Raw genomic sequence first — 19,266 nt, 5'->3', positions numbered from 1 at the left:
GTTTTAGCTAAATTTAACTGAAATCTTGTCTTTTGCCTTGTCTTCTAATTGTTATTCTTTTGGCAGTCTTATTTTGAATTTTAACCACGCAAAGTTCTACATTTCTTCCTAAAAAGGTGCAAACTAACCTTTTCTATTCATTCGGCTGTTACCTAATGTCTCTTATAATATTGAATGTATTTGTTTTGAAGTAATTTCTGTGATTTTTTGAACTTGTCAATTTTTTATACTAATTTAGTCAATTTTTTTTTTAATTTTGCTTATTCTCAGTAAAAACAAGGTCAACTTTTCCTCCGTGAAGAATACAAAATAATTTTGTGTCCGATTGTTCTAAGAGAAGGTTTTCTTGCTTTTGGTACTACGAGTTTTCAAACAAAACTTTTCTGATTTTCGTGCATAATTTCCCATTTTCGCTGTTGTTTTTGTTTCTTTTATAAATTGTAACATTATTGAACAATCTAACTGAAAAAGTTTTACTACATTTGAAACTTAACATCTTTTTTTCATAACATGTGGTTTGAAGGGCTGCGACACCGTTCTCTTGCAGAGATTGGTAGAGTTTTTTTGCCCTTTATTTGTTTTTAAATTTTGTTGTCAAATGCCAAATATTTTGTAAATAAAAGTCTCAGTAGACAATTATAGATAAACAAATGAACTTACAAACTGATATCGGCAAATAGCTAACGGTTGTTTTGACTTTCGAATTGAATTTCTAAAAAAACAGTAATAGTATTCTTTAACTTATCCCTTTTTGTTCTGGTTTGCGTTTTTTTCGTATTTTACATTGTTGTATCATTTTCGTAAATTAGCCCCCTTATTTAGAAATTTTCTAATGTTTTCTTGAATTCAACAATAATTTATTTGTTGTTTAAACGTTCTAAATGATGTCTTCAGGGCTTAGACAATTTGTTTCAGAAGTATTTTGTGAAGTTTAGATAATTATCAGTTTTTGTGGTTCTTTTTGATGTCATTTTGTGATAGTCTTCTTAAAAAAGACGTTATGATGGTCAAAAGAGACGCAAGTGAAGATGTTTTGTTCTCGCGGTTAATATCTAAGAAGTTCAATGGCTTCAGAACCGTGGTTTCGTAAAGTTGTTTGTGAAACTTATTAGTTCAGCTTGTATTTAATGTTGTTTTATAGTTTTATGATTTAGTCTCATCAATAACAGTCGCAATTAGTTTTCCGAGTAGTTGCAAGACAAACTGTCTACTCTTTTAGTCGAAAGCTTTGTTGGCTATGAGTTTTGAAGATAATTGTTTTTAATATAAAGAAGAGATAGATTTTTGAGATCTGCCAATTTTATTTCTGTTAAATTGTAGCTAAGCATCTCTATATACAATTCACATCATTTATCTATTGAAAAATAATTTGCTCTCCATAACCGTTTTATTTTCTTCAAATGGTCTTTCTTCTTCGAACAACCAGTTTTCATAAAAACCAATTATCGTAATTTTTGCATATTTGACCCTTTTTGTGGCTTTTTGTTTTTTTTTCATAGTATCACAATGATGGGCGTCATTTGAATTACAAATGTTGTTACCTTCAAGCAATCCTAACGAAGATTGTTACTGTTTTTAGTGATCGGCTGAATATTTAATTGATTGGGGGGACATCGTTTTCGTGCTTAGTTTTTCGTGCAAAATTTTAGTTTTTGCCTGTATTTGCCGTTCTTTTTGTAGTCTTAAGACATATCCTGGGTAATGAAAGGCCGAATTCGCTCTCTATTGAGGTATAAAAGACTCTCTCAATGATTTCATTTGATGTGTAATGTTTCTAATCAGTTTGAATTTAATTCTTTTTTTTAAAAAAAAAAGCAATGTTTTAATAAACTTTGACCCTTTTGCTCATTTCTAGCCGACTTGTTGCCAAGTTGCATTGAGGAAAAGTCCCATACTTTGTTTCAAAAAAGTGCTGGTTAATCTTCTGAGTATAAATTTTATCTGATGCAATTTTGATTTGGTTAATAGTGGTTTTCAAAAATGGACAAGGAGTTTTGGTCGTAATTAATATTTGTAACAATTTGATTTTTGTTGCCGTCTTTTCAGGTAGTCATATTATGGTAGCCACAGGTCTCATAGGCCCTCTAGAGTAGATTGTTTTATTCTTTTACTAGTTTGTTGAACGATATGTTGATATGTTAATTTTTTTTATCTCTTCCTCATTTGGTAGACAATAAGAGAAAATGTAGATGAGCGGGGTCGGAACTTAATGTGGAAAAGCACATTACCGAGCCTCCTTGTTATATGTTCAACAGAGAACTTGTATATTTCCTTACAAATTGACAACTTGATTCACAGGAAAGTTGTGAGATATGCCGCTAAGGATTAGGTACACGACCCAAGCCGGCTCGCGAACATGGGATACCAGACAATCCAGACCAGACTTGGCTCTGGTCAGATCAAATTGAGTGGAGCACAGGGGTATCATACCTATATGGGTCGTGCAGTGGGGGTAATCAAACAAAACCTTTAAACATCGAATTAGAAATTAAAAATAATGATTGGTATAGTGGTATGGTAAAATTATCATTTCATAATTAAAAGAATTTTAATTGGTCCCGAGCGAACAAAAACGTATTCTTTAGCGTTGTCTTTGTTACTCAACAAATAAAACTGGGATGTAGTCTTCAGTTGTCTCGGCAGCCGTAATTAATAGATTTTTTCGGTTGACTATTTTCTATAGCTTGACGTCCTGGTTCTGATCAGAATATCTACACTCTGCAGAGGATTGTGATCATACCGAACATGGTCTGGAAAGGGCTCTGTTCTGACTATACTGACCATACCACCATAATAAGCAAAGTTTAGACTATGCTCTGATCTGACTATCAGATTTTTATTATCATAAGATTTTGATTTTTAAGTGCAAATTTGTATATGAATTTCTGCCATAACCGAAGACGAAAAGAGGAAATCCATTGCAAAAAGTTAATGAGAAAATAATTTAAAAGAGCAATCTATTTTTTTCTGCCACAGACAAAATTTTCTCTAAAAAAAGCGCTAGAAAAACGCTTTTGTGTGTTCTTTTTTCCAAACTGGAAACACGAAGTTATAGCTTAAATTGAAAGAATGTTTCCCGGACCTTGCTCACAGTGAGTTTCAGCGCTGTATCATTGACTCTCAATTGTAACCATTACTGTACCAGACAAATAGAAGTGTAAATACTTCTCCCAGTCTGCCCAGAGTCGATTAAGAAACATCTCAGTCTGTCTCTTTTCTTCGCAGCCTAATTTACATTATTGGTGAACACTGCACAGAAGGTTTCACATCATCAGACTGTACATACAACGAACATAGCAAATTTTGAAAATTCCGAATAACTGGTGTCATGCATAAAATTTTTAAGATGGCGATATTCTGAACAGCCATTCTAGCTCTAACTAAACCATATTGGTGCGTTCATCTAAACCATATTGCTGCGTTCATCTAAACCATATATTGGTGCATCGGCGGAGGTCGGAGATCGGTGGCGGAGGTCGGTGGCGGAGGTCGGTGGCGGAGGTCGGTAGCGGAGGTCGGTAGCGGAGGTCGGAGGTCGGTAGCGGAGGTCGGAGGTCGGTAGCGGAGGTCGGTAACGGAGGTCGGAGGTCGGAGGTCGGCGGAGGTCGGCGATGTAAAAATGGTCTCTATGTGCTCTCGTAATACCAAAAAACGTTTGGCGGTATCGGAGGTCGGTGGAGGTCGGTAGCGGAGGTCGGTGGAGGTGGGTAGCGGAGGTCGGAGGTCGGCGGAGGTCGGAGGCGGAGGTCGGTAGCGGAGGTCGGTAACATGTGGTTTAATATTAACTTGTCCCCTTTTACAGGTTTTAGATTTCGCTGCTTCTCTCCTTTTTATGCTTCAGATCAATGAGATTTCAGTAGTTCTTTATTCTTCCGGCCACTGTGTGCAATCTGACGTTCAAGAAATTTCCTGACACGTTGTGCTCTTTGGGGGCGTCTGGTGTGTTGTTGGTTGGAGGTCGGAGGTGCTACTGCTGATGAAGGTGGACGTGGGCCGACCTCGTCTGGCCTGGAATGTCAGATGGACACACCTGGAACGCTGCTGTCGTGTTCGTCAGCGTGTGCACGTGTAGCGGAGGTCGATATCACGAGGTCAAACAGCAATTATTCCCAATGTTGGCAGAGTGAACAGAGCAGAGTGAACAGAACGTTTCCCAATGTTGGCAGAGTGAACAGAACGGTGGCCGCCGTATTGGCCGACAGGGCGTTTAGCCGAGATAGATCAGAGTGAACAGAACAGATCAGAGTGAACCTATAAACTGAACAGAACACCTATAAACAGAACAGAACACTATAAACAGACATTTATTTATTATTTCATTGATTAATTGTTCTTTTCCGTTATTAAATGTTTTATTTATATTTATTTCATTTTAATTCAAAGTAATGCATGTGTTTTGAGTTTTTCAATAGTTTACATCGGGCATGAAATGCCCGATTTAGGAATTCAGATAAGGGATCTTAATTGTTTGGACAATTTAAGATGAGAGACAACAATTGATCGAGAAATGGCGGGTAATTAGCCTGCTCAGATAGAGATAAGAGAAATGGCGGGTAATTAGCCTGCTCAGATAGAGAAATGGCGGGTAATTAGCCTGCTCAGATAGAGTGAATACGGATAATTAGCAATGCTCAGCTTGAGGACATTCGGTTAGTGAAGCTTCACAGAGAACGCTAATAATAACAAAATAATGCGTAGGATGAATCACTATAATTTTTTCTGCAGAACATGCTGTAAATTGCAAAGTGGGACATGTTCAGAAAGCTGGCCTGGCTAAAATCCAGGCTGTAAAAATTAATGTTCCAGCTCTGATTTTAACTGACTAACAGATCCGGGTTGTTAAAAATAAACAATGAACACTATTATGTTAAATGACAAGAATTAGGCGTAGATTCCGATGTCAAATCTAACCTTGATATTAATAATTTTTTATTTCACTTCGCAACTGTTACTGCTCTAAATGTTGGCTTAATTGAAGAAAATTAGTCAATCAGAACAAAAAGCGACTCTACTGGAACAAACTTAGAGAATCTTGGAAGTTAGTCCTCCAACGCGCAAGTGCAAGTGCTTTTAACTTTCAAAACCCTCCAAAATAATTACTAATTTTTTTTATTATATTGTAGCCCTACTAGGGTCCAAAAGGCGTACATATTGACCAATTGCAAAAAATGACCATGAGCAAAAATTTTAATCCGTTTTGCGGTCTAAATACACGAGAGTCCGAATTTCAAACTAGTTTTTTTTCTTTGCCTTTCGTCAGCAGTGATCATTAAAATGAGAAGCGTGATTTGCGATGCTGCCTGGAGGGTTTTATGTAAGATAAATTGAGTTTCATATAACCCGCAGTCAAGTTACATAAAATTTTTATTCTGAATCATTATATTTGAATTGTGCGCAGTATGTTTATTTCAACTCATTATGTCATGCTTTCTGCGATGAATGGCTTTTTAACAGTTAGAAATTCTGGCCAGCATGCATCATAAACGGTGTCTATTCCAACCAGAATGATCTATAAACGCCTATTTATTAGAGTGGTTTACAGCTATTTTAATTTTTTGTATGAGACTTGTACGATTACGGGGAAATCATACAAATCATATATGACCTTTTATGATTACAGGGGATCAGAACACTAAAACATCCAGTCTCACCACAGCTGATGTTTCTCCAGACACCCGATAATGGAGAATATCGGAGCATAATGGAGCGTATCGGCTGCTAAAAAAAATTTTGTTTTACGTAATGATATGTTGTGGATAATCTGAAAACAAAACAAAATAAAGCTGAACAAAACACTATCATAGTTCGCTCACGTTTGTCATTCCAACGAGTTACTCTTGTCAATTGAACAACTGTGATCAGTTACTGAACACAAATGCCGACAACTCAAAACCAATTTTTTTCTTTTTTTTCTCTCAAATACATTTTAATGTTAACTTTAGTATTGGTTTTGAAGAACGTTTTCTCCCAAACAGCTTCTGAATACTTTTGCACGTTTTCTTGACCACAAGCATGCGTTTTGTTCATTACTTGATTTCAAACTTATAACTTAAAATAACTTTCATTATGGACACGTAAGTGTGAAGTTTTGACACTTTCGGCATTGAAAGAGTTATTTGCAACAAAATTCTAAGTTCCCTACAGAAAGACACAACAAACGCATTGTTTATTCAAACCATTTTGCCCAAAATTTCCAGGCCAGGAATTTATAAAAAAGACTAAATTTCAACTTAGTATTTCAGTATACATGCTTTTGGGAGCTTATATACTTTACCGATTTACCGGCGATCACCGAATTGGCCGAAAGGAGGTTTAGCCGACAGCCAAAAAGAAATAATTTAAACCGACAACCCGACGACACACCACATACCGATTGTAATCGCTGGACAAACTAGTGATATTTTGATCAATCCAATTTTTCGAATAATCAGAGTTGAACGTTGGGCTAAATTTCTATTTTTTTCTTTGACGGCTAAAACTCCCGTCGGCCTATATTCCTAACACCCATTTTTATCGTATCGTACATTTTCATTTGGAGTATGTGTATAATTACATGAAGAAATGCGAAGTGAACAATGTAAAGAAAAACGTGAAGTGACTTGAGCTCAGATTTAGTTCACATTTTTGAATCCCTGAAGGGACAAAATCCAATTTATTCCCAGCCCGCGTCGGGGAAAAGAGTCAAACATATTAGAACGAGGGAAGAGATTACCACTCTAACACTGGAAATATTTTTTGGAGCGCTGTTTACAATTTTTATCCAGATTGCTTTGACCGAAAACCAGTTAAGTCGAAATCAACGCTTTTAAATGAAGATTATCTTTGCGTTGCGTAAAAATTGCAAAACTTTTCAAGTTTTATTGACAGAAAATGTTTTGTATATAGGAGCGCTATTGTTTAAAGTAAAATCTAAAACAAAGCAACGAGATATCACTTTTTTCTTACCATAAATATTATGCAATACTTTTTAACTTCAGTTTCAGTATAAATTGCACAGTTAATTTTAAAGTTCGTCCATCTTGTTGCGATTTTATTAACTAATTACAATCGATATTCAAGGCAATTGATAAGAAAATCATAACCAAAACGAAAATCAAATTTAAAACCCCTTAATCAATGAGGTCTATTACTGTTATTAAAAGATATTTCAAACCACTTTTTTTTTTTTTGGGGGGGGGGGGGGGGTGGGGTGAGGACCAAAAATTCAAACACCGTTGGTGCAATTCGAACTATCCCCATTAGGAATAGTTCGACAAATTGTGTAAACTCCAGCTTTCTATCTTTGCTGCCCAAAAAAAGTGTTGTTGCACAACCTTGACTTGTAGCCGCTTGACCGGTCAAGCTGTATTTTGACAAATCAAATTTTTTGTAATAATTGAGGATAAATTTGACAAGATCAGGCCAAGATAATAGAAATTATTTGGCAATTTGCTCAAAATAGGGTACAAATAAGTGCTTTTTTGAATCTTTGGGAACAGAATAATCAGCCACAAAAACTCTAGAGATATAATCCCGCATATTTAAAATACACCATGATCCAACTCATGTTTGCATCAACTCTTCTGTTTCATACTAACTTACCCCGGTGTCAACATGTTGGTCCTCTACGACTGTGAAAAATAGCGGATTCGAGTGGAAAGCAGAAACAAAAAATTATTTTAAATTTTTGTTCCGCTATCTGCGCTCTCAAAACGTTGGAAAGAATTCTTCATTTTCAATCATTTGCTTAAAATTTTTGTACTCTTCAAAACTTTCCAACAGTGGGTTCATATCAATATTATTACCTTTCACAAAATTAAATTCCATCTGAGTTAAACTAAATAATTTTCTTTATTCTCTTATTTAACCTATGTGCGCACAAAATTGCATCTGATTAGACCCTTATGCTTTCGGAGTTTTCTCTAATCGGACCAATTTGATCTCGAAATTGCTTCTCATAAAACCCAGTTGCCCTTGAACTTTTGGGTCTCTTGAGTCAGACTCAAGTGCGCTCGAATCCACCTCTGAGCAGATTCAGGTGCGTTCGTGAGGTCAACTAGACGATGTAACTTCGAGCGCAGATCATACAGGTGTTCACTTGACTGAGTTAGAGTTGACTTCGGTCTGGGACCTCAGCTTGGCTCTAACACGCCAATTTTTGTCTTTTCGTGCGCTCTGCGCTCTCAAAACGTTGGAAACGATTCTTCATTTTCAATCTTTTGCATGAAGTTTTTTAAATTTTTTTGCACTCTTCAGAACTTTCAACAGTGGGTTCATATCAATATTTTTACCTCTCACAAAATAAATTTCATCTGCGTTGAACTAAAAAATTTTCTATATTCTCTTATTTAACCTATATGCGCACAAAATTGCATCTGAGTAGACCCTTATGCTTTCGGAGTTTTCTCTAATCGGACCAATTTGATCTCGAAATTGTTTCTCATAAAACCCAGTTGCCCTTAAACTTTTGGGTCTCTTGGGTCAGACTCAAGTGCGCTCGAATCCACCTCTGAGCAGATTCAGGTGCGTTCGTGAGGTCAACTAGACGATGTAACTTCGAGAGCAGATCACACAGGTGTTCACTTGACTGAGTCAGAGTTGACTTCGGTCTGGGACCTCAGCCTGGCTCGAACACGCCAATTTTTGTCTTTTTGTGCGCTCTGCACTCTCAAAACGTTGGAAACGATTCTTCATTTTCAATCTTTTGCGTGAAGTTTTTTAAAATTTTTTGCACTCTTCAGAATTTTCAACAGTGGGTTCATATCAATATTTTTACCTCTCACAAAATAAATTTCATCTGAGTTAAACTAAATAATTTTCTATATATTTTATAGTCACGTCGAATATTCAAAACGCAGAATAACATGATCAGAATGAATTGTGATTGAGAAAGGCATTTTCATATTATTTTGTGCTCCATCACTAATTTACTCTTGTAACAAATTGTTGAAGACCTGTTCAATTTTTTTTGAACTGATCTGTATTTTCCTATTTGCACTTCACTGTTGTGGGTGAATTTTTCTGGCTTGCTTTTTAATGATAACTGTAGACAATTTGACTAAATTTGGGTATTTTGATCACAGTTGAGATAATACGAATGAGGAAAACCATTAAAAAATGCTTTCCTCAAAAACTTTAATTTGACGTTACCAGAGCACTATCAAAAAATTTTATGCATTTGTGCAATTTTAGCACAATAAATACTAATTTCTATAATTACTCTTAAATTTCGCAATTTTAACGTCTATAATTACTCTTAAATTTCTTATCTTTTCATATAGATTTCTGTTGCAATTTGTGCGGTAGTGGTACTTGCTTTAGATGATAATGAAAAGAGAGCTTCGTTGATAATTTTTCATACCCTGTTGGAACTCAAATATGAACAAACTCCAAATATTAGGCCGGGTGAGGGGGTTAAAAAAAGGTTTTTTAATTAAAATTTTTCACGGCGAGAGCTTTTGCTTAGTTTTAAAGGGGACTCGATCTTTTAAAACTGCTAGATTTCTGGTCATGATCAGAACCATAAGACTTCAATGGAATCTCAGCTCAGAGCGAGTCTGTATTGTTAGATTTTGATAGACTCAACAACTCTTAATTAAACAATGAACTCCAAATATTTAAACGAAAAATATTTTGGGAGCTGTCCATGTGCGCTAAAAATTGATTCTGATCAGACCCATTTTCACTCGAATTTTTTTCTTTTCAGACCCCATATACGCTCGAAATTATCTCGGATCAGACCCAGTTGCGCTCGAAGTTTCCTCTGTTCAGACTCATGTGCGCTCGCAACGTTCTCTGATTGGACACAATTGCGATCAAATTTTTCTCTGATAGACCCATATTCGCTCAAAATTGTCTCTGATTTAACCTATGTGCGCACAAAATTGCATCTGATTAGACCCTTATGCTCTCGAAGTTTTCTCTAATCGGACCAATTTGATCTCAAAATCGTTTCTCATCAAACCCAGTTGCCCTTGAATTTTTCTTGAGTCAGACTCATGTGCGCTCGAATCCACCTCTGAGCAGATTCAGGTGCGTTCGTGAAATCAACTAGACGATGTAACTCTAGTGCACTTGACTGAGTCAGAGTTGATTTCGGTCTGGGACCTCAGGCTGGCTTGAGCACGCCAATTTTCGTCTTTCCGTGAGTCCAGGTCTAAACTTGGTTTTTTATATATACGGTACATGAACTTGTATGATTTCCAGCGAATTTATGTTACGTTGAACTTAGAAGACAAGGAATTATGCTTATCGCCTGGCTGTCTTTATTACAAATCGTAGCTGTAAACGAACATTTATTCCATAAAGGTGTGTCTTCCATTTCAGAAATAAAGCTAATAAGTACAGCCAACCACTCATATGTTCAACAGTTACCCACCAAATGCGAAATTCGGAGGATTTATTTTGAATGAAATTTGTGGATAATTCCAGTTCGAATCCAGATTTACCCTCCGCCCAATTTGGACCCCTTGAAGTGCCGCCGGATCAAGTTGAACTGTCTCCATTTTCATAAAACAGAGTTAGCAGAAAATAAAGAATGCTTTTTGTATCTTCGAACACAGACCACAACCCCCCCCCCCCCCCCCCACCACCACCACACACATATACCCCATCAAAAATAAAAACTACAATCTCAAATAAGAATTTGAGAACAATTCGAACGTAGAGAAAATTTAATTAAATCAGAAATTTAAATAAACGAAATTTGAAAAAATCAGAAAGACCTACCCCCAACCCATCCTTATTCACCTTTCCCCGCACAAGTGCCAATAAGGTTCCAAACCAAGGTCGGTCCCAAAAATGTCCCAAACCCTTCACAGCCCCCCCCCCTTTCTTCACCCTTTTTGGTGCCAATAATACTGACATCATTCACACACGGCATAACTTCTCTGCTCAATAAAACTTTCGGCTAAAAGTGCTTCAAATTACAGAGTACCTTCAAAAGAGTGTTTTTCTTTTCACTCCTTTTAACTTATGGTAATAAACAAGGCTGACAAGAGCACAGCTAGAGAGAAAAGAAGATATAGAAAGATATATCGGGCTAGCTAACTATTTCTACGCGCTTCTTTTCTCTTTTCCATTAACCGCTTTCTTTGTCAAATAACGGCAGAAGAAGAGAAGAATGAACGGCAAGCACTTTTGAACATTTTAACCCAAAATTACAACCTTTTTGTCAGAATGTTTATATAACAGAAATTTATCAGCTAAACATTTGAGATAAGAGAAATCCAAATATAGCAAAAAAATTTCTATATTTTTTTATATTTCTACAATTGTGATAAAAAATACACTTAATTATCTCCTGAAATGAGAGAAAAAATGATGTCAGAAAAATTCTTAAGAAATAATTCGTAAATAACAATTACAAATTATTTTTCCCAATTCTTTTTTGTCGAAAAATTAAATTCGATTGCAAAAACCTTTTCAATTATTAATTTTAGTTGAGAAAATGAGTGCTAACAAATGCATGAAACGTATATCCTATGGAAAGCATGAACGATTCAAAATATTTCACGTTTTCTTACGATTTACCACGACTAATTGGGGAGGGACATCTTTCGTTTATAAACCAAAAAGTTAGTTTTTTCTTCATTAACTTGAAAATTAATTTTTTTCCCGAAAAAATTTCTATCAGCACGAAATTTTTTGATGTTTTCGCTAGTGCTGAAGGATAATATCTCGTTCTAAGAACTAAAATCTTTAAAAATTCTTGTTTAATTGGCACATACGCGACAATTCTTAAAAATAATAGAATACCCACAAAATTGTGCACTTTAAGTTTCAACCTAGATATAGCAGGGATATACCTAGGGAAGATCTTTGCATCAACTGAATCCCTAAGTTTTGTTACTACAAGAAACCAGAAAATTGATGAATGCTTATTTTATTTTTGCCATTTTTTTCGAATCTCAATATAAAAAATTGATTTTTGTATGCTGCAATTATGCTTTTGTAGAAATAAGGCAAAATTCGAATTTTTATTCTGGAAAAGGAAAAGAACAAAATTAAGAAGTGTAAGGTCAAAATGCCTAACTTTCAATTCTTTGGGATAAAAGTCAAGCTTGGAAACATTTTTTTTAAAAAAATGATAGAATGAATCGAGATAATTTTAATTTCAGAGCTACAATAGTTTGATGTAAGCAACAAGGGGGGATAACGCAGGATAACTTCAAGGAAAATGATTAGTTTTCTCAGGGTGGTATGTCAAACGGAAGCATTATTGCTATGCTGAATAACTGGAATTTCTACATCTGCAAAAAGCCGAATGTACATTTTCGTAAATTTTAGATTTCAGTAAATAACTTTTCCGTTCGTGCCCCCCCCCCCCCCTACGTTATGCATCCCACAGTTACAGAGCACATGCCAACAAACAGGCAACCATTATGTAGAAATATAACAAAACGTGCACCCACGAAGCTGGGGGGGGGGGGGGGGCACAAATGGAAAAGATCCAATAAATTCTATATAATTAAATAAAATTAAGTAAATACAAAGTTTCGATTTTGTAATCCAGCTAGAATATTTGTAAATTTTTAATACATTGACATTTCTAATTTGATCTAGTTGATTTCTGCACTTTTAACTTTCGGTTATAGTTGCCTACCAACATTATGTGTACTTTTATCTTTGTGAACAATCTCGCGTTCAGTCAACTTTCCCTAATTGTGATTTGAACAAATATATTTGACTTGTTCATAATTCCTCCTTACCGCCTGCAGTGTTCAAAAGTTTGTTTGTACCACTTTGACGCGTCAAGAATTCTTCCCTCATTGCAAGGCTGTCTTTAACGGATATTTGCAAACGTATTATACGAAGTACAGTTTAAACAGCCAGATAAACCAACCGATATTGTGCCCAATGTAAGTACAACTGAAATCAAAGAGCGGATTTTTCCATTTGTGCCCCCCCCCCCAGCTTTAGTGGGTGCATATAAATTGAAACCCCCAGGCAAATTGTCACATTTTTACGTTTTATCTGAATTTTGTAACAACGCGAGAGGACTAGTGTAGGCGATCAATGATGTAAAAGTTGTTTTTAGAAAGCTATTTTAAGTTGGTGTAATATTTCCTCAAAAATTGAACTGTTACTTCCTGAAAATAGGTGATGTTAACTTTATTTGTCGTTTAATACATTAATCTTATAGGATTATGGCTGGCATCAACCGAAAAAATATTCTGATATTTTGTTTGCTTTTCGAAAAACATTACCCAGGCCTAGACCTCGACTTATGAAAAGACTTCAAAAGTCTAGTAGGGGGGCAGTATTGTGGGTTGAGCTTAAGAAGTCTTTTCATACCAAAGAAAGTCCAGCTATGGTCTTTTCATGGGTCCACCAATAGTCATTTCATAACCAACAAAGTCGAGTAAAGGTCTTTTCATGGGTCCGCCATTAGTCTTTTCATAAGTCTATTTTTTCAAAAACCGATATATTTCATTTTTTCTGCTTCTGTACATACAGAAGCAGAGCCGGAGCAAGACTAAATAGCTTTGCACCAGAGCAGTCCAACTTAAGAAACAGTTGGAAAACTCCCAAAAGCCTTAAAAACAGTTGGAAAACTGCCAAAAGCCTTAAGATAAAGAGATATGGCACCTCGAGTATATTACCTCATTACTTGATTCAATTAAACTAGCTAGCTTAAGTGTATTGGTCCTAGTCCCATTAGCCATAACAAAATTTCGACGTTAATCAGTTTGTTTTCTCTTCCAAATTAATGAACTATTTTTAATAGAAAATAATGCAGGTTTTTGAAGGATTTGTGATAATTCTGAATCTTAAAAAATGAAGTGGTATACTCGCTGAGTACGTTATATTCAATTTTGCACGGAAAATTTTAATGGCGAAAAAGCAGACTTATGAAAAGACCAATGATGGACCCATGAAAAAACTTTAACTCGACTTTGTTGAAAAACATTGTGTCGAGCTCAGGTCCAGCCCAAACTTTAAGTCGAGGCACAGTCTTTTGTAAAAATTTGGGTCCAGCTAAAGTCTTTTCCGAAAAATTTGAGTCGAGCTGAAGTCCAAAATGTCTTAAAGTCCCGCTAAACTCTTTGCATAGCTCAAATGAGTTGAGTTTGGTCTTTTCATATTGCATTTGTGTCGAGCATTTTCTTTTCATAAGTCTGTACCTAGACCTGGGTAGTACCCAGCCGAAGACATCGATCGCGCTTTTCATTATTACTTGCGACTATCTTTGAAGATTAGGGTTATAAGCGGTTGTGGACATGTGTTCCAATCTTCCAGCACAATTATCCACGGGGCCCATTTTTGAGCAGACAACAGTGACAATGTTTTTCCACTACTGTACGCACCCCTCGTCACACTTGTCCATACCGTCAATGCTGTCCACGGCTATAGTGTTGATTAAACCGAAATAAAAGAAAGCCTAAATGGTGAATATTTTCAGCAATTTCCCTCTGCCTACTAATTTCCTTATTGAGAAGATAACTAGCGGTTTTGCATTGACCCATATCACAGCTCACAAAAACAATTAAGTCTCCAAACTTGGTTTCAAGTAACTACTAATTAAAAAGATTGAAAAAAATCACGCTAATTCAGCGCTTAGAATAGTGTACAATGATTATTTAATTGAACAATACCTCTAAATAGTGTTATCATCAATAATAGATTATATGACAGTTTTTGGCAAATTTTGTTCAGCTTTGTCCAATTAAAGGAAAAGCAGTCCCAAAATTGGCAAATTGCAATTTTGCCACTTAATGACTATCAATCATTATCTGTGGTAAGAAAATTGTCGATTTTATATCTGAAGAATAGTCGGTGTACGAAACACAGGCTCAGAGCCGGTTAAATGTGATGATTAAGTGGCTAATTTTTTGCGCCGAACTTCTACAATATGTTGTAAAAAATTATCAGAAAAATGATTTTATCTTTAAAGCGCATTTTTGTAATAATTTTGATGACAAATGTTAACGCCTAAAGTGCCATTTTATATGGTGAACTGACTGTCTCAGGAGCCGACTTTAGTGAACATCAGTTTCGCTGTTTCCTTTGATTTTTGTAACAATCGACGCAGAATCATCTGAAGTTAAATAGATCAATTTTTGGATAAACTGACAGGACTACTTACAGAGGAAATCCAGATAGAAGTTGAGGAGTTGGACAGTTTTCGATAAGCAGTTGTTTTTTGAGTCGCACGTGAAATCTGTTAAACTTGCTCATAAAATTTTCAAGTTCACAATGTGAAAAATTGCTCAAAATTATGGAGGCATGAGCAATATGATCAGATTTCAAGTGTAATAAAAACGCCAACTTCTATCTGGAATTCCTCTCTGAGTAAGTTTCTCAGTTTATCCAAAAATAAATCAATCGATCTTATGACGACTATGCGTTGATTGATATATATAATAAAAGAGACGGCCAAATTTATGTGCACCAAAACTGGCAACATTTAAAACAGACAGCATACCATGTCAAAATGAATTTTGCACTTTTATTTTTGTCAAAAAGTGTAATTGTGATAAGAATTCATTTAACCGAACCATTTTTTTGCTTTTCCAATTATTGTTTGTAAGAAATTTTCTCGATTATTTTTTTGACCATTCAGGCAGAAATTCTGGCCAATTGTTGAAATTGTAGACAACATTTCCCGTTAAAATATGATCAAACTAACTGCGTCATAAAGTCTAGAAACTATTTAGAAATACATAAATTTTGAAAAAAGAAAGCCAGTGAACAAACTGAAAACAGTTATTATAAAATAAAAACCAAGCCATTCGATAAAAAAGTAAAATAACTTTGATCTGATAAGTTTTAATTGCGTTCAGATTTTCTCTGATAAGTTTTTGTCCTGCGTTTTTTGTGTATCCTGCGCTCAAGAATTTTAATTTTGAGCATAAATGTAACACGTGTCAACTCAATTGGGTTATGATCAAGAATTAAATGGTCTGTAGGTGAATTACTATATCTGAAATGAAAACTCAGTTCAGTTTTTGAGCAAATACTAATGATACAGATTAAGCGTTTAACTTTGCGAAGCATATCGAAGAAAGGAATTCGTGCTGCAGAATAAATTCGTGCCGAACTAAAAAAGAATAAATTGATTCGAGCGTATACCTCCCAAACACATCCTGTTTGAGGTTTTTCTTCTTTATGAAATTTGCATATGTTCAAAATAGAAAACTTTCGATTATTTGCATCATATAGATTATGCTAGCCACTTGACAGAGACAGTGATAACATTGACCGGCAAGTTGTAAAAATCAGTTGTGCAAGCGAACTTTTATTTAAAGTCAAAATGCTAACGTAGCAAGACTGGTTTGACTTTATTTCCAATTTCATGAGATGAAAAACAATGTCTATTTTATAATATTGAATGTTTGGTTTATTTTGATTTTTTTGATAGATTTTTAGTTAGTGACAAAACAAATAACTAGGAAGCAAAATAACTTTTATGAAGCTTAGAACGAGACTTTAATTTGATAATCAGCATCCTATTCCATGATAAAAAATACTAACAAAAGACCTATTTCAACCAGATTATTTTGCTTTATTGTACAGCTCATAGAGCCCTCATAAAAGAGTTTCATCAAATTGGATCAAGATTAAAAGTTTTGTTTTTAATTTTGTGTTCAGTGACCCATTATTTCAGTTATTTTCAGTTGAAATTGATTTTGTTGAAGTAAGTTAGAAAAAAGGAAATGTACTTTCGTAAATAAGATACACTTACGTTGAAGGCAGCTCGTTCATCAAAAAATCTATAAAAAACTAGCCAAAAATTGCTTCAATAATTTTGATACGGATAAATATTCATCTCGAAAGAATGACTTACCCAAATGAACATTTAATTACAAAATTGCTGAACACTGAACACAAGTAGCGTCAAAAAATTTCAGATGAGATCGGAACGATCACAATAATTTTTTATCTTCTGCATCCAATGCTAAAATTTTCTGTTCCATAGCTTCTTTATCACTCCCTTAGGAAAACACGAAGGGCATATGTTGTTGTTTTTCTACTTGTTATTTTAGCAGTTTTCCAATTTTGATCGGTATGCTTTTTGTAAAAGCTCGCGAATAAAATTTGAAGCCGTTTTTGTATTCATGTGTGATTCTATCTTTTGAAAATTTTCATTTGATTGTTTTGGCTTTTCAGTTTTTGATTGATCTAAAGTGCTCAGTCTACGACTAAGAGTCAATATGCCAATTTTGGTCCCATTTTTGGGTTCCAAACATATCATTGGCATATAAGAAATGCATCATCTTGACTTCTTTTGCAAACTTTGAAACATCTTGCCAAAAACTTGAAATACCAAAAGTTCATGGTATATCCTGATAAGATCTCAAAAACTTCTGGACAACTCTTCAATTAATCTTGGTAAATTTTGATAGCACTTTTTTTTGTTCCCTTAACTTTTGTCATTTTGAAAATATGTTGCTAAAGTGGATTATTAATAAATTTCAACCTTGTAGCCCAGAAAATCTGATAAAAAAATTGGGCATTAGCTTATCATAATGGCCATTACTAGTTTTACCCCAGAACTCAAAATCTAACTTTTATTCGAAGGCATCGCGTTTTGTTTCACTTTTGCGCTCTCTACAGCACGATCACTTTAAACCAGTGCTGAATAAACAAGTCTTGCAAGATCTTGCAAGATAACAGTGAATTCTTATTTAGTATTTAGTTTGGGTGGTATATTAATAATCTCACAAGTTAACTTGGCTATGAGTTATTAACTATTGCAAATATATACATATGTCTGCTTGTATTGTACAAATTTAACTATCGGTTTGAAGAACCATAAATAGTGTCAAGCGATATAAAGATTTTGGGCTTTTGTTTTAAACAAGCGCGAATTTGAAGCAATCAAAGTTTCATCAAATATTTAATGAGTGAAATTTACGATTGAAGAAATAATTAATCACAAATTAGTTCATAGATTTCACACGAATTTAGTTGAGTCTGACCAAGATTTGTATCAATACAATTTGGATTTTGGGGTTATTGTGGCTGAATTAGTTTGAAATTGGGTTTCAGTTTTGCGGTTTATGGTAGAAGTTAATTGCACGCAGAAATGGCGACTGCAGATTTCAACAAGAAAGTGGCTGGGCTGACGGACAAAAACGAACTTCACAAAATGGTTAGTATGGTCAGAATAATTTTTATTAAACTTTGCCGGAAAACTGCTTTAGGGATTAAACTACGAATTATGCCGTGCTATTCTCGCCACCGTTGCTATATGAACAATGGCAGAAAAACCATTGATGACCTCTTGTAATATTGGCAGCTCAAAATTGGTTTAAGTTTTGTCATATTTTATTATGACTTGACTCAATCACTTTAAGTTTTTGGTGCTTGATTTAATAATATGAGCCAGGCAGAAAAATGAAGATATAAAAAATTGTTTCACTCTATCGAATCAAATATTTTTTCTTAAGAAAAAAATGTTTGATTCGATAGAGTGAAACAGTTTTGATATCGTCATTTTCTGCCTGGCTCATGTTATTAAATGAAGCATCAAACCTTTAAGTGATTGAGTCAAGTCATAATAAAATATGACAAAACTTCAACCAATTGAAGACTGGCACACAGTTGAAGAAAACTTGACAAGACATTAAGCTTTTTTCAGAACCAAATGCTAAACGTCTTTCTCCGACAACCAATCGGCTAGAAGAAAATTTGTGTTGAAAAACAATAAATTTAGTTTAACTTTTGCCCTACAAAGTTTTTGTATAAACCGGTCTTCCTGAGTTTCGGGTCCTTTATTCCCTTAGTAAATTGCAGATGACTATTTTTGCAGATTCGAGTCCTTTATTTCCTTAGTAAATTGCAGATGCCTATTTGTTCATAAAAAAGCAAAATCAAAGTCTTTTATTAGCTGCAGCAAAAAGAATAGCTGGGGTTAGTAATGATTTTTCCTTGGTGTTCATTTTGTCATTTTTTTCTTTACGATCATTTGACGTCAAATCTTTTTGTTCATCAGTCATGAAATTGTGACTGGCTAGTGTGCATTATGCCATTCTCACTCTTATTGGAGCGAGGTTTTTGTTTGTTTGCGTGATTAAGTTTTGGGTCACATATGACATTCCTCACTTGGTTCTGATTGCGGTTCTGTACCTTAATTAAAGGAGATGAGGTCGATAGAGTGTGTGTCACTCTAATTGAAGGTCATGTGAAGCAGCAAACAATTATACAGATCTTTAATCAAGGCATTAAATATCAGCTAAAAAGAGGAGGAATTTTTTCGGTTCCTTTTTATTGTCTTTTTGAAACAGCAGATCTACATAGCTATCGTGAAACCAAATTTCTACCGTATCAGCAAAACTGGAA

General features: G+C 34.9%; 2 protein-coding genes across 5 annotated transcripts in view; one reads left to right on the top strand and one right to left on the bottom strand.

The window, feature by feature from the left end:
* The window catches only part of LOC142349594 (glutaminyl-peptide cyclotransferase-like), a 183,108-nt gene that overhangs the window by 104,606 nt on the left and 59,236 nt on the right, over positions 1–19,266 (bottom strand). The gene's annotated exons all lie outside the window — the stretch shown is intronic.
* Positions 6,677–19,266, top strand: part of LOC142349824 (uncharacterized) — a 54,261-nt gene continuing 41,671 nt past the window's right edge. The window contains exons 1-3 of one of the 4 annotated variants that reach the window (XM_075401614.1): positions 6,677–6,784; positions 12,576–12,839; positions 17,974–18,076. In XM_075401614.1, the coding sequence (XP_075257729.1) occupies positions 18,011–18,076 (66 nt within the window). In that variant the 5' untranslated portion in view covers positions 6,677–6,784; positions 12,576–12,839; positions 17,974–18,010. Of the gene's footprint in view, positions 6,785–10,189; positions 10,499–12,543; positions 12,840–17,973; positions 18,077–19,266 lie in introns of those variants that run through there. The other 3 variants (XM_075401617.1, XM_075401615.1, XM_075401613.1) reach the window with 3 other exon arrangements.

The sequence above is a fragment of the Convolutriloba macropyga genome, chromosome 11, assembly GCF_964194025.1.
Source record: "Convolutriloba macropyga chromosome 11, txConMacr16.3, whole genome shotgun sequence".
In the NCBI taxonomy this organism is placed as follows: Eukaryota; Metazoa; Xenacoelomorpha; order Acoela; family Convolutidae; genus Convolutriloba; species Convolutriloba macropyga.
The sequence above is the reverse complement of the archived record's forward strand: the minus strand, read 5'-3'. Positions and strand labels throughout refer to the sequence as shown.